The 15,258-nt window shown below is 36.7% G+C and overlaps 1 protein-coding gene across 1 annotated transcript; it reads right to left on the minus strand.

Moving 5' to 3' along the window:
• Positions 1-2,699: 2,699 nt before the first annotated feature.
• Positions 2,700-14,935, minus strand: LOC141910522 (neoverrucotoxin subunit alpha-like). The gene is made up of 7 exons (XM_074801215.1): positions 14,862-14,935; positions 14,456-14,771; positions 5,656-7,293; positions 4,250-4,644; positions 3,896-3,986; positions 3,389-3,421; positions 2,700-3,016 (listed from the first exon to the last, which is right to left on the minus strand). The coding sequence occupies exons 1-7, from the start codon at positions 14,922-14,924 to the stop codon at positions 2,748-2,750; spliced, it is 2,805 nt and encodes a 934-aa protein (XP_074657316.1). The 5' UTR covers positions 14,925-14,935; the 3' UTR covers positions 2,700-2,747.
• Between the last annotated feature and the right edge of the window lie 323 nt (positions 14,936-15,258).

Here is a 15,258-nt window from a genome sequence, read left to right on the forward strand (position 1 = left end):
TTTAACTGCATTATACTTTTATTATGAGAATATTAGAAAAGATTTGATAAATGAAGATATCGAATTAAGTTTAAAAACGGAAATAACCATAAAAACGGAAATACTCATAAGAAAGTTGCCGAATCAGATTAACTTATGAATAAATCAAATAAATTGTTTTTATTTAAATGAGTGAAAATATACTAAATTTATTAAATCTTGTTTACAGAAATCAAGAGAAAATGAAATTAATTATAATAATTTCAGGATTATTTTCTTTTTCAGTTTACAGTTTATATTTCAGTTATTATTTTTCTAATATCATCGATAATGAATTCTTTATCTTAATCATAAAATCTTTAAGACTCTTTAATTAAATCAGTAATCTTTTCTACATTAAAAGTTTCTTTATTTATTGTTGTTTCATATTTAAATGTTGTTTCATTAAAAATGGAATATTTTTAATATGAGTTAATAAATCATTAATATCAAATTTCATTTCTTTCCCACGTTTAAAATCAAATCCAAAACATATACTCGGTCCTACTGTTATATTCATTTATATAGTGAACAAATTATTCTTTACATAATTCATAAATTACAGGAAAGTTATTTAAATCAATTAAGTATCCATTATGATTTCTCACTTCTTATTTGAAATTATCAAATTGTGAAATACAAGGCTTAAAATCGCACTCAGCTAAATTATAATTTATTTGTGTTCCACATTGTTTAACATTTTTTAATGGTAGAATATTTAATATACTAGAATTACAAACTGTATCTTTAGTTGCTTCAAATGTTTTGTAGGATTAATTAAATTGCAATATATATAAAAGTGTGTAAAAGGCATTATATTTGGTGTAGTATCAACATTTGTATGAACTTTATTTTGATTAACTCCTGGCATTTTAGCTAATGGTTTTTTTACTATAAATTTATATTGTTCATTAGTTAACTTTATTCTCATTTTATTAGAACTATCAATTTTAATAAATTTAATGTTAAACCCAACAGATTTTGCCCACTTTTAACCGAGCTCTTCTATTAATTTCTTGAGATAATGTTTCTAAATTATATAATCCTAAGAAGTCTTAGAAATAGATGATACCATTTATTCATATTTCTATCATGAATCATAAACAATCTATGATCAAAACTTTTAGCTGATATATTATAAAAAGAATTACATAAACTTACATTTAGTAATTTTAAATCTACACAATTTTTAAATTCCCTATCTAATTGTACTAGTAAATTATGTGATTTATAATTTGTAAGTCTTCTAGAATCAACAAATATTCTTTATTCCTTTAATTCTGCCATTTATTTTACATATTTTCTTATTCGAAATCTATATTATCGTTTTCAATCTTAACCTTATATATGAAATAGAAATCACCAGAACATAATTCTTCTAGATCTCCACTAGATAATCTTTGAAATCTATCTGGTAAATATGTTCTGAATTTATATTTATTTCCTTTTAATCCTTCATATTCTAAGCGAATAACTAATTTTTTACCATAATTATTAGTAACTGTTTCAATATTAGTAATTAAATATTTTTAATGAATTGTTAGTTCAAGTTAGTTTAACTTCTTAAATTTATAATCTACTGATTTAGCATTTTGTAGTATCTTTAATTCTATTTAAGAATGATTTGTTGTTCTCACTGTGTACTTGTTTACTCTCCACTTTAATAACATATTTTTTATTAAAATTGATTTTAGAAGTTATTCATTTATATATGTTATTCATTTATATGTAATTCATTTATATGAATATCATTAGAGTAATTGGGAATAAGTTGGTTCAGGTTAAAGGTTGAGAGGGTGAGTAAAAAAATAAATTCGAGCTTGCTTGTTTTCTTTGATCTGAACCAACTTATTTCCAATTACTAATGTGCCAAGCCTCGAAAATCTAAAACAACTGAAATTCTAAGTTGCAATTTATATCACTGAGTTAATTCCTGTCCTGCTTGGGTCCATGGAAAGCCGGTGTTGTAAGTTTTAATGTATGAATTCTTTGAAATACTGAACAACAGGCCGGTTGCGTGGGAAAAAACGACAGCCTACCCTCGTAAATGTTTTTTAAGTTCCACCCCGGCCATTTGTATTTATCTTGATTAACTGAATTGATCAGAAACGTCAACATTACAAGGTAAGATTTCAAGTTCATCCTCAGTCGTTGCAGGCTGTATGCAGCCTACAATATTATTCGTTGGTCAAAACGGGATTGACCCTGTCATATATTCAATTGGTATGGATTTCGTTCGATTTTTGTTTTAATTTGGTGTCCCTTGATAACCCACCACATCTACCGGAAGCGAAACAGGAGTTTTGATTTTGAAATCATAAATCGAAGTACAGATATAGTTGTGTGATCGGCGGTCGAATTTACAGGCAACACAACATCTGGCAGTAGCCCTACAGGTCTGCTAGAATGGTATTTGGAAAAGATTTTTAATATCCAGTAGAAACTGTAAAGCATAAAAGGCCGGCCTAATGGAAATATGTCAAATTTCACACTTTCTATGGAAAAATAGAATGCTATCTGCCGGGTAACTTTAGGGCATACAGTTATCCTTGAAGGTACAAACTAATTCTTGTCGAATTATAAATAACAAAGACTGATACCTAGGATTTTCATCGAAGTAAAACACACAAACGTATAATCTTTTATTGATGCAGGATGGTATATTCGTAATACGACTACTCGATATATTTTGAAGCACATACACGTAAGTTTGAGGTTTGCCCCATACGTTATACTACTATCGTATTAACATATGTGGCTTTTCTCCAGTACATGTCATATAATTCAGATGGTATTACTCGACCAGTAAGAATCGCTTCACCTGTGAATTCGTCAAGTATCCGACACGGAATGCCAGTCGGTCCCACCACGATCGCGTCACACGTGCGCGATTTGAGACAACGGTCCATACACTGCTCTAAAGTGAGTGATAAGTTAGAACCCACTGAATTATCCTTTGGTTCGACATTCGGGGTGCGTAAGAACTCTGAGATTCCGGCTGTAACGTATAAATAAAAGAATTTATCTTAGTTTAGATAGAGAATAGGATCCAATTAGAACCAGCATCCAAAGATTTTATATACGTGTACAATACTTTATGGTCGAGAGTGGCAAGACTAACATTAGCCTTGAACGCTCGGGTGGGTACGGCCCTTTTGTTCTACTTTTCTCTTTTAGTTCTAGTTTGAAAGATTCTTATGAATGAATTCACGATAGCTAGATTAAACCTTTAGCCCAGATAAATGTTCGAACTTCGGTAAAAGAAAGTCCAAAAGTTGTTTTTTTATGGCCACTGGTTGATTTACTTTGCAAGCTATATTCATTTTCACTAAAGCAATTATTTTCATCTTGTTGTTCCATTTGAACTTACCAAAATGATCACGGATGAAATCTACGGTATCTTCTACAAAGAAAGTATGTATTACTTTGTTTACAGATGTGTTTACTTAGTCGATTCATATAAATGTAAGGCGAATTGGCCTCATGTTACATCCAAGCTTCTTACTCATATCGTTTATTATAACATTCGATTGTGGTTCCCTTTTGAGATATATCCAGCATAAAAAAACAAAGAATGACGGTATGTGTTATATAACGGTCGTCATACTTAAATACAACCACCCACATGGCCACTTGGCTATGCAACAATGCAGACCATGGCCCCGGAAAAAAAATAAAGTTGGAGTCAGTTCGCCAGTTTTAAACCATTCATCGGCATCTTGAGTGTGTTAAATAAGAGAGAAATCGAGAAGCCAAGAAGTGGGTGCGGTTTTTAGATATCGTACTGCGATCGGGCTTTTCAGAGGTTTTTGACCACCAAAATCAGCACCCCTTTTCCACATAGTAAATCTGAGTGAACCCAGGGGTCGCAACTAACCGAGATCTTTGACTTTAGTGAACATATCTTTCTCGTTTGTCTTGACGATAAGCGATTCACTGAAATCACTGGTTACCCCATTAAACAACATCTGCAATATACAGAATAATGAATAAATCAACGGGCTCGATAAGCGTACTAAAAGCGTAAACTCGATTACCAAAGGCTGCCTCAAGAAACGACCAAAGCCCAAACTAGCGTCTTTCCTCTCTCCCTCCCCCCTCTCTTCCATTCCAGTAACGTATGATACAAATACAGAAATGGCAATCGAAAGAACTAGAATTTCAAAAGGACCAAACTTTCCACTCGAATACGCTAAGTCTTACAATACAAGTGGTTCGATGTATCACTTACCCGAACATAAATGAGATATGTTTTATCCAGTCCTAATCCAGTTATTTTCGCCCATGGATTCGCTGTTGTTATACAATTCCTGCTGCTAGGTGAAATTTGCGGACGATAGCAAGCCGTGTACTCGACTCGCATATTCTTATATGACGGCAACGGTGTCCAAACAATGTTGACAGTTGATTCGCCGATGGATGTGGCACGTGGTTTCGCAGGTGCTACTGGACCCGTCTGTACCTCTAACGTAACGGACGGAAGACTCTCTGGTATTATTGTCGCATCGCCATTGGTTATTTCGGCAAATATCGCCTTCACGTGGAAATTGTAACTTGTACTTGGCAACAAATCACCAATAGCAGCTGAAGTTTCCGTCGTTCTTATGTTTACCGATAACTTGCCGCCTGTAGAAAAGGGAATTATTTCGTGTTGTTTTTAGAGCTACAACATTCAAACTAGAGGCGTAACGAATTCAATTCGTGATATAGAGACTTGAATATATAGTCGATTTAGTAGTTAGACCAGAATACAATATTTTGAAAACACCTGGTTTAATAATGGTCTTCAACCAATCATTGGGACAATCTTATATGAGAAAGGCGTCGGACCGCGACCGCTGTTATTTCAATAAAAAGCCAAAGAGATCTCTACGTCACCGAATGTGTTGGGCCATATCAGATGAACCCCAGTTTAATTTTACGGATGCTAATCGGTTGATTCGATCTCATTAACTCGAGCTGTGGCTCAAACCAAATCATGTTTTTTTGCCTACGCATTGCCTATCGACATGTTATATGACATGGTGTCGACTATATGGTTTAGTATGTACAACAGATTACATTTTCCTATTGGGGAAGATGAACAATATTTACGTTTTAATGATATTATGATAAATGTAACACAGATTAATCTATGTAACCTTTATGAAACAGGAGATGAGAATGCAATTAATACCGAATTCCTATGTATCAAACATCCACCAATTAGATAATGTATTCCATTGTTCCTGAAACTCACTTAGAAAACTTGTTTTATAGAACAGTGCATGCAGCAAATACAATCTAAAGTATTATGCATGTATAACGTTGACATCGAAAGACTCGCTCGGGAGAACCTCGTACACCAGAAAGACAGAAATGCTTGGAACAGCCTATGTTGTGCGACGAAAAGCAGTTTACTGAAATACTCCCCAAGTCTCACATTTCTCATGATGGCGAAAAGCTGTCCCAGGGTAAACGATGGCCAAATGTTGTTGTCACAATCACTCCTAACAAAACGAAACTTCGTCATTTACCTGATTCTGGTTATAAAATCAACAACATATCTCAACAACATATCTCCCTATAAAAAACTTCGTCACTTATGTTTCAGAACTATAGAAATAGCAAGGAATACGTATGCATCTATATATTTACCTGGACACGTGCTTCCGGTGATTAGGTACTGATTTATTGGTTTCGTAATTCCTAATGGCGCCACCCAGCGTAACATCAACCCAGTAGTTGTTATGCTAATTGCCTCTAGGTTAGTTGGTGGACCAGATGCTGAAGTGAAGATTGGATCACTTTCTACGCTCGCTACTGACCTGCCAAGACTCGTTATGTATTTCATCTTGAGCGTATAAGCTGTGGATGGTTCGACATTAACTGTAAGCGTATTTTCACCAGTTGTTAGACGATGCAAAGTTTCCTGAACGTCATCTGTCCCGTACTTCTTCTGCAGTATTTGGCAACTGCTGATATCCTGATTCTCAGGCCTTGTCACATTAAATGTAACACTACCGTATTCGATATGCACTGGAAGGAGTTTTGCCGGGGTTTCTGCTATCGGGTTAAAATTGACTTTTCGATCATCATGATACGCTAGTATAGTGACGGGTTTTTCGTCGTCAGCTTCCGTTATCTTAACAAAGAATTTTTTATCATCATCCGCTGCATTTTCCTTAACGTACTCGATGAAGCGTTTAAAGCGGTTTCCCACATCCGCAATTTTGCGTGGTTCATCGAACCATCCGACCGATTTAGATTCAGTACCACTAAGGTACTCATCAAGTACATCTGCAGACTGTAGTAAGTTCAAATGGAACTCTGTCACTACAGCTGTACCAACAACATCGAAGGCAGATCCATAATCATACAAAGTAATAGTACCAGCACTTATTTCATTTTGAATAAAGTCAAAAATCACTTGAACTGCCATTATTTCTCGTTTTCGTTTTCCAACAAATGCCGCAAGTTTGACTGGATCAAACTGTGATCGTCTGATCATTGTCAGAACATTATTTATGCGTCTGTAGCTTCCATTGGTTCGGGCCTGTCTGAGCGCCCCAGTTAATCTCTCTTTTATGCGAGATTTAAACGTAACCAATTTATCTTTCAAATTACTTAATACTGTCCGAATCTGGCTCAGATTCCTAACTGAGTCCCTCTCATACAGGTTATTTATTTCGTCATGACACTGGTCGAGCTCAATCAATACATTAGTAACCTTTGTTGTCATTTGTTCAGATATTTCATACAGTGCGACGGTTTTGGCAGTGCAATACCTGTCCTTAGGCGTCAAATGCATACGAATTGGTATCGATGTGGCATAATTAGGAGCTTCACCAAGAGTAGAAGCCAGATTACTATATGTCTTTATAGCGTCCTCATACGTGCTAGGGGGCTTTCTCACCGAAGCGTCTCCGTACAAATCGATATTTACAGTTTCAGCAAACTTTCTCGTCTTTTCATCTATGTCTGCGTTAGCATTCCCAGAAATTTCAACAGATGGAATTGATTTTACCAGAGCTTGCAATTGTCCCTTTACATGCTGTCGTCGTTCGCTATTGCTCACCTTTCTCCTGAATGTCATAGTAACACCCATGCCATATTCGAGTGCACTTACGACGTGTGTTGCGGCGCTTTTACAACTCCGAACGATATCTGGCGGATGGATCGGCATCGCTTCGATTCGCGTAGTAGCGTCGTAGGCTAGGCTGTAACTTTCTTCGTTTTCTTTCGTTCTGCTTTCTCTGAGAAACGCTGCGTTCCCGGATACGGTAATGAGGCCCCCTGTAGAGAGACATGAGCAAGTATGTATATTCATTAATGATTGCCACAGAGGTTTGTTTATCGGGCTTGGATTGGATAGAATTAAATTGAATTGTAACATGAGTCCATTGGGTCCCGAGACTTCGTCAAAACAGTTTGGGGCAATATAGCTACTTATCAATTATAATTGCATCACTTTTTCATTAACCCTGAATATGATAATCATACATGTCACCATTTTGTCATGTATAACTCAGGACTATTTGGAAATTTAAGAATTATGCTTTTTTCTGGGCTTTTCCCAAGATCTACATGAGCTAAAACATTTCACAAGCAATTCATTTGGAGGTTCGTGCTCTATCCGACCTTTCCAGTTTCAAATTGCATATCAGTTAACACCTTGAAAGCAGAAGAATAACAGCCCCAGCAAAAATTCATCAGAGACAGGTGAAACAAATGATCGCACAACTTATTCACTTTAATGAAAATCTTTTCAAAATAATGCCATAAAACTTTCATCTGAAAACTAAAAATTACATGAGGGACTTGTAATGACATGATATTTGCCACGAAAAACAGATTCTACTATTTATGAGTAAACAAATCAACAAAACAGTCTTTGCTGAAAGGTAACTCGTTATCACTAGCAAAGTATGAATTTGCTTCGGCATCCTCATAAGTATATATTTTTTTAAAATCACAACAGTTTGATTGCCATTAAGTTGTCGACGTACAGTAGATAGTCCGTAGACACTCAATATCATATTCAACTTTTTTTTTAAATTTGCGGTTCGAGAGAAACTTCACAAGATTCACATAACAGCCGCTCTACCATAGGATAATCTGATACCACGAAGATATGGGGAGCTGCGACACCAGTTATGTCGCTCGATGGCGTGATTTAACATTTAGACTAACTTTGTCAAAACTAGATCATTTTCCATCGACGTTAAGCTGTTTTCTTGTTTTTCCAGATTCCATGCGCATCTTAGGACCCACCGAATATATGTCAGATTCATATGTCTACTCAGTAATTAATCATACAGTTTTCATTAATTACTGAATTATTAATGAGACAAGGTCATTCTACTTAACCTGAAATGTGGAAGAAATTGGACGCAGAGGACCGAGTTACAACGAGCTACGAGCAATAATCACAAGATAATTGAGAATTGTGAGATAGTTGAGATAATTGCTCGTAGCTACGAGTGAAACAAGTGTGGTTGCCAAAATAGCATTGGTAGCTCTCGAATTCAGAAAAGAAATGCCTCTACTCTGGTGGAATATTGATCTAAGTATAGACGTACAGAAACTACTTTCGGTGTATAGTGTAGATAGGGTCTGTACGCACCATTTAACATCTTTCTGGCTAAATCTGAAACAATAAAGATGTACCAATTCAGTTCCGACCGAATCAAAACACGAATACAATCCTATTCACTATACCAGGGTAGACAAATCAGGATATCTAAGGCCGTCTATGGAAAATCCCATGATCCCGACCTTTCAGTATGATAAATCACGTTCATTTATCGACGTGAAATCAGTTACCGTTGATTTCTTATGATAACCGGGACACGTCCCTAAATAGAATCCCACACGCTGAACACTTTGATATCGAGTCAATGTGGCTCTGTTACACAATAGCCTAAGTTAATCATGGTTTTAATCGACATAGAACACCAACGTTTAACGTCGCGTCACAATTGTTTACTTTTGTTCAAAGAAAATTGTGGGTTTGAGGCATTGGCGGAATAAATCAACGTTAGAATTCAATCAACATTGTCACCCAACATTGCCATACTATCTGAGTTTTGTGTACTACATAAGATAATTCTTTCATATTCGGAAAAAAAGAGAAATTGCACTAACCCAATAGACGTCAAAATGGCGCACGGCTGATTTACTGATAGCATCGAATTTTTAGAGATGAGTCTGGTATTTACACAACTGGAATACTTGTTTTATCATCATTAATTGAAGTCATTTTATTAACGTTCGCAATATCCGTTTTGGAGCATGATTATTAGGGTTTCTGCTGCCTCGGCAGAAACCCTATTGGATTCCTGCTGATTATTATTTCGACGTCAAGATACTCGAAGAAACCGTAGCGTATTAACTTCCACCAGTCGTCGGGTATGGTACATGAATTAACGAATCACAATGTATATCCTATAAAAAGACCTTCATTTTTTTCATGACTGGACCTCGTTTGTAAAAAAAATGCCTATTAACTTCTTTCAGCTATATCGTTTGCTTATATAGATTATTAGAAGAAAAAAATAATCTTCCACCCCTCCACTTTTTACCAATGGATTTACTGGCCTTGCGATTGCGCAATACCGATTAATGATGGCAGCACCAGCTTGCCAATTGAGAGCTCTCCAAATTTTCGGCTGTCCCTGAAGCTATTTTAGTAACGAATGTGCGATTACTGAATTATTTCCGAATAAAGTTATAACAACATAATTAAAGACCTGATTTAGCGATATGAACGGTGGGTTTGAATTGCTTTGTCTTCTTATCTGTCGCTACAATGCGTGTGTGTGCATGAAAACAGTTTCTTCAATGATTTTGATAGAACATTGCACAGGCGTTTAAAACATTTCTTGAGGGTGGCCAGGCTGAAATTTCGAGATGACACGAACGAACTTAATATTTAGCGTAATTTAGCAACTCGCAGTATTTGGTCATTAATGAGTTTGCTAGGGCAATGGAATACAGAAGCATCAGTAAAACATAAATTTTCTCTTTTTTACCTTCAGGGCCTCTTGTTTAGGTAATGATCTGGCGAGTAACAGTCATTAAACTTATAACAAAAATTACGACGTTCACGGGAAACCATAACGTAGATACATGTACGACGGAACATCTGAACTATTCAAGATTCATGTTATTGTAAAAAAAATTAGCTTGTTATTTTGCAAAAAAATAAAACATTTTATTTTATATGAAGTGTTACCTCTCCATCTCACGGTTCTTTGTCAACTAAGCTTTGATAATTACCCCCCTCCACCCCAATTACAAATGCAATGTTCAATGTTGTCACAGGATTGACTGGTAAGATTAGCAATGCCAGACTTAATCTCTCGATGAGATCTTCCTGACCAATTACTTATTGGGACCAGGTCAGCAGCCACTTCTTTGAAAGCAAATTTCGCTTTCTTCCTTTTGCTTCTCAGATTATCATGTCGGTGAGCTTCTGGGCCATTGTCCTTTATTTTGGTTTTATCGTCGACGACAATTCATTAATTTGGTTTTGTCGCCCACTTTATTAGCTTTTGAATAATTAGTCCAATTAACGTAATAAAGACTTATGCTTTCGCCTATTTTGAAGTCGATTAATCTGGTATAGTGTCGAATATCAAGGTCATTTTGGCAGATTCTTTTTTTTAAAAGTGATATCAAAGCGATCATTTAAGTGATCCTACTTAATGAAAGATCACATATTATTTCTTTTTCTAAAGATGTACGGAAGCTTATATGTACGGAAGCGATAAAGGGCCTCGAGTTGTCTCGTTCCAACTCGACAAGTCGCCATATTTTTGTCGACATATCGCGATATATCGCGTCAAATCGACATGAATATGTCGACATATTGTGACGTTTTCACGACAAATTTCGCTTTTTCGCCCATTTTCCACGGGACAAGCCGTCATTTGAAGATACGTCTAAATGTAAGATGAGGACACCTGTGATATGACGACTGAGTTTCAAGACGTCATGAATATGTCGACTTGCCGCGAGGAAAATAGCCGTGAAAACGAAATATGTCGTCAAAACGTCACGATATGTCGACATATTCATGTCGACTTGACGCGATATATCGCGGTATGTCGACATAAATATGACGACTCGTCGAGTTGGAACGTGACATCTCGATAAATCGATACGGATCACGCCTTTCACCAATGTCGACGTCTGTATCTCAACATAACCGCGTACCGTCGACATAATTATCACTCCTTTAGCTAAAATGTCGTGATACGTATGGCAATTTATTGAGACAATATCGCAAAAAGGCGACATAAAAATCACCACATTTTAAATAAGGTCTTCCTAGTAACATCGATATATTGAGATAGTTAACTTAATTTCAATAAGGGGACGCATTCGTAATGATGTTTAATGTCAGATGAATATGAAAGAAGAAATAAAGTTGGCAGAAAAATTAAAATGACTTTATCATCACCAGAATCTGGTGGACATATTGAATGTTGGCGTTCAAGTAAAATGACCCCAAATGCTGGGGCACAATAATAGTGTTTGGTACATGGTCGATGAACTAAATAGGTCATTCGAATCATTACTTTGTCACGATTGATTTGCGCATGCGACAAAACCAAAATATTGAATTGTCTCGTGCGACAAAACCAAAAAAATGAATTGTCGCAAGCAACTAAACCAAAATATTGAATTGTCGCGGGCGACAAAACCAAAATATTGAATTGTCACGGGCGACAAAACAAAAAAATGAATTGTCGCGGGCGACAAAACCAAAAAATATTGAATTGTCGCGGGCGACAAAACCTTTGTCGCGTTATATTAGTTTTGTCGTTTTATTGTAATGTCGCCCTCATTTGCATATTCGGGTATTTTTACGCATGGCCCTTATCAGCCACCATACTTTAGACCTACCGGTACTGAGCTTTACTGTCTCAAACAAACAAAGTATAATTGTTGCGTTTATTAACGCACTCATTGGATTCAAAACAAAACTTCAAAACAAAATTTACGATATTTAGGTGGGTTGTTATTCAATAGGCCTACGATGTTAGGCCTACGCATATACATAGGCCTATATAGGCTAGTAGCCTCTACTAGGTTAAAGCTAAGTTCACTGTAAAGGAGGAATCAGATTTATTAAAATGCATGTTAATTAGTGATTAACTGGTTGTGACTTGCAACGATCAATCACAATTATCAATTTTATTGCCAAAAATGAAGATTTTTTTGAAAATTTCGTCTGAGCAGACAGCTTTATAAGCCAGACTTTTCATTTGAGTTTTTTCATCATAAATGAAACTGGTATTTCATTAATTCCTAATGACTTAAGCCGGGCGAAGGTCGGCCTTGCGACGGCTTGTGACTCACTGCGACGCCATTCACTGCGACCACCAGCGACGATTGTGTCGCAACGACTCATCGACCTACGCTCCCTTGCGACGGGTTACGACTGTCAGCAACGCCAGTCACAAAGGAGTCGCACGTGTTTTACTTTCTGCGACGCGACATGACTGTCACAACCGACCTACGTGCTCTTGCGACTGGCAGAAACTAATCGCACACAGTCGCTGACAATCGTATTGCAACTGACTTGCACCGAAACCTGCGATGCAACGCGAGGATCGCATTGCGTCACAAGGCCGACCTACGTCCCGTCCCGCTTTAAGTTACTGCGGAGCCCCAAAAATATATTTTTTTCGTTCAAAAGATCTTTCGCTTGAAAATTCTTCCGTCGGAACAAGATTTATTTCATTCGAACCAATAATATTCTGTTCGATTGAACCAATTTGAAAAAATCGTTAGAACAAAGTTGAATAAACTTTTTTTGTCCAAACGAAAGGTTTTTTTTTGTGAGAATGAAGAAAAGTGTTGGTTCAAACAAAAAGCGTATTGTTCGATCAAACAAGATTTTCTCGTCGGAACATTAAGGTGTTTGGTCGAACAGCGTGTTAAGTTCGTTTTGGAAATTTACTCGTTCTGGTATATTTGGGATTACTGTGTATGTCATTTGTCAGGACATTAAACAGAAGACGACTTAGGATACTACCTTGCGTGACTCCACTAGTTAGACCGACTTATTCCAAGACGAGGCGTTCCGTTGATTTCGGCTACAAGTTTTCGTTCAGAGATAACTGCTGAGCCATTTGAGCGACCTATCATTGATACTGTTACCTAATAGCCTGTTTAGTAATGGCTGATGTTGTGCCTTATCAAATGCTTTGTCGAAATCCACCGTTGAACAGGATTCTAAGACTGTGCAGAGAACCCGTTATCGCTGCTTTGCAGCTATATTTTGCATTAGTTTGTTAACTGCGCGGCACAGTGGAGCGTTCGCGTTGAAAACAGTCGTGTACAGTCAATATAGCCGCGTAGGCAATATAGCCTTATACTCTCGTGTTCACTGCGTGTATGTATCAGTTATAGAGTACGCGCGCCACGGTGTAGGTCGCGCGTAACAACGATTTGTCTGAGTGAAGATGTAAGCTACTTATAGCAATCCTATCGTGGAATTATTAAAAATCATGTCAGTCGATAAACTTTGTTTCGTCAGTAACCAGCACTGACTGACCTCAAATTTCTGTCCTGATTAATCCGTATGATAAAAATGAACAAACCTCCGATGAAACCCAGGTTCTCACCAAGTTTGTACCGTATCTTATCGGGTCACTCATAGTTTTAGTTGTTTACATCATTCGAGGGATGTATTACAATTATGAGCATTTGTTCAGACAGAAGGCCACCAATCAATTTTTCGAAGATTTCATTCTCGTTAAAAGTCAGTTATAATTAAATGTTCACACTGACCAAAATTGAGTCCTTTTTTATATGTTTTTTTTTCTTTTTTAATTTTCAATGAAATGATTTTTTGCATACCGGTAGCCTACGTGACAGATATTTTTACTTCACGCCAGTTTGGCTTTGAGATACAATTTAGAATCTTTTACTGATGATATAGTTTTATCGGAAGATTTTGTTGAGTGTGCATTCGTAAAAATATCTTCTTAGAAACGTGCGTAGCCACCTGTAAGTTTGGGAGATGACTGTCAAAAAATTAGCTCTAAAATAGATTTTGTTCAATCGGCGAGCCATACGGACAAAGTGCGCGCGAGTAGTTGACCGTCGATTTTCTGCAAACGCAGATCACGCTATTTTCATGGAAATTTTCAAAGACTTTTTTTAAAGACTTTTGTGGATTAAATCATCGTTTGATGATCATTACCAGTGAATTTATGAAAAATGAATATGGTACAGCACCCTTGATAGATTCCGACATAACACGTACAGTGTACTTCTATTTTCATGTCCGCGTACCAGTGTCACGAAATTATCCAAGTTTTAATTATGTCTAAATCCAAGCACTCAACAGTGTAAAAACAATAACCTAGCCCATCGACAAAACCCCCCTCATGATTTCAAAATTACATGAGTGCTGCAAAATTTTGAAAAAATGTCTCACCTAATATACTCAGTTTTAATTCGGCCGTAAGATCGAGAACCGAAAATCTGTCAGTGATTGTTTTTGCGGCAAAGAAATTAGTTTTCGAAGATATCTTCATCTGCTTTAATGACTTTGCTGTTATTGTCTGTCTGTTCCAGATATAGTTGGACAATATCCGTTCGCTTCTGGCGTCGTAGAGGCTACCGAGAAAGGCAGGTCGTCCGAGGAGTGGCAATACCATTTCGTTCAAATTCACATCACGTTTTTCAGGAACTGAGCGCTTACGAAACGAAACCGATTCGCTCCTTTCTTGCGTAGACCCTGCAAGATTATCCTGTAGGAGAGGTGGAACGCAATTAGAATATATCATCCGTAATCATTCCGTTCAATAATTATATCAAATAAACACACGAAGGACACTTACCAGAGACAGTGTTGGAGCAGTTGCTACTGTTAATAACCACGTCACTATGAGCACAGTAGCCATCACCAGATTGTCCGAATCCCTGAAAATCTTGAGTAGAATACCCTTTAAGAAAGATCAGATCGCATCGAGAAAATTTCCAATATGATAGAGTATAGGACTGAGAGTGATGGCTGATTCATTAGTAAATTTCGGTGCACGATTGAAGGAAATTCTAGTAGTTTTGGGATTTGACCACGCGGTTGCACTATCTAGTTTCTAAACACCTTCAATGCATTGCCGGATGAAATACAAATATTTCTGGCCCCATCGGGGAACTAGAGGCGATCACAAAATCAAATGGTACATCATTAAGAAATCTTTTCAATGAATCGAAAAAACCTCTTCTCTAGCTACA

The sequence above is a fragment of the Tubulanus polymorphus genome, chromosome 9 (assembly GCF_964204645.1).
Source record: "Tubulanus polymorphus chromosome 9, tnTubPoly1.2, whole genome shotgun sequence".
NCBI lineage: Eukaryota > Metazoa > Nemertea > Palaeonemertea > Tubulaniformes > Tubulanidae > Tubulanus > Tubulanus polymorphus.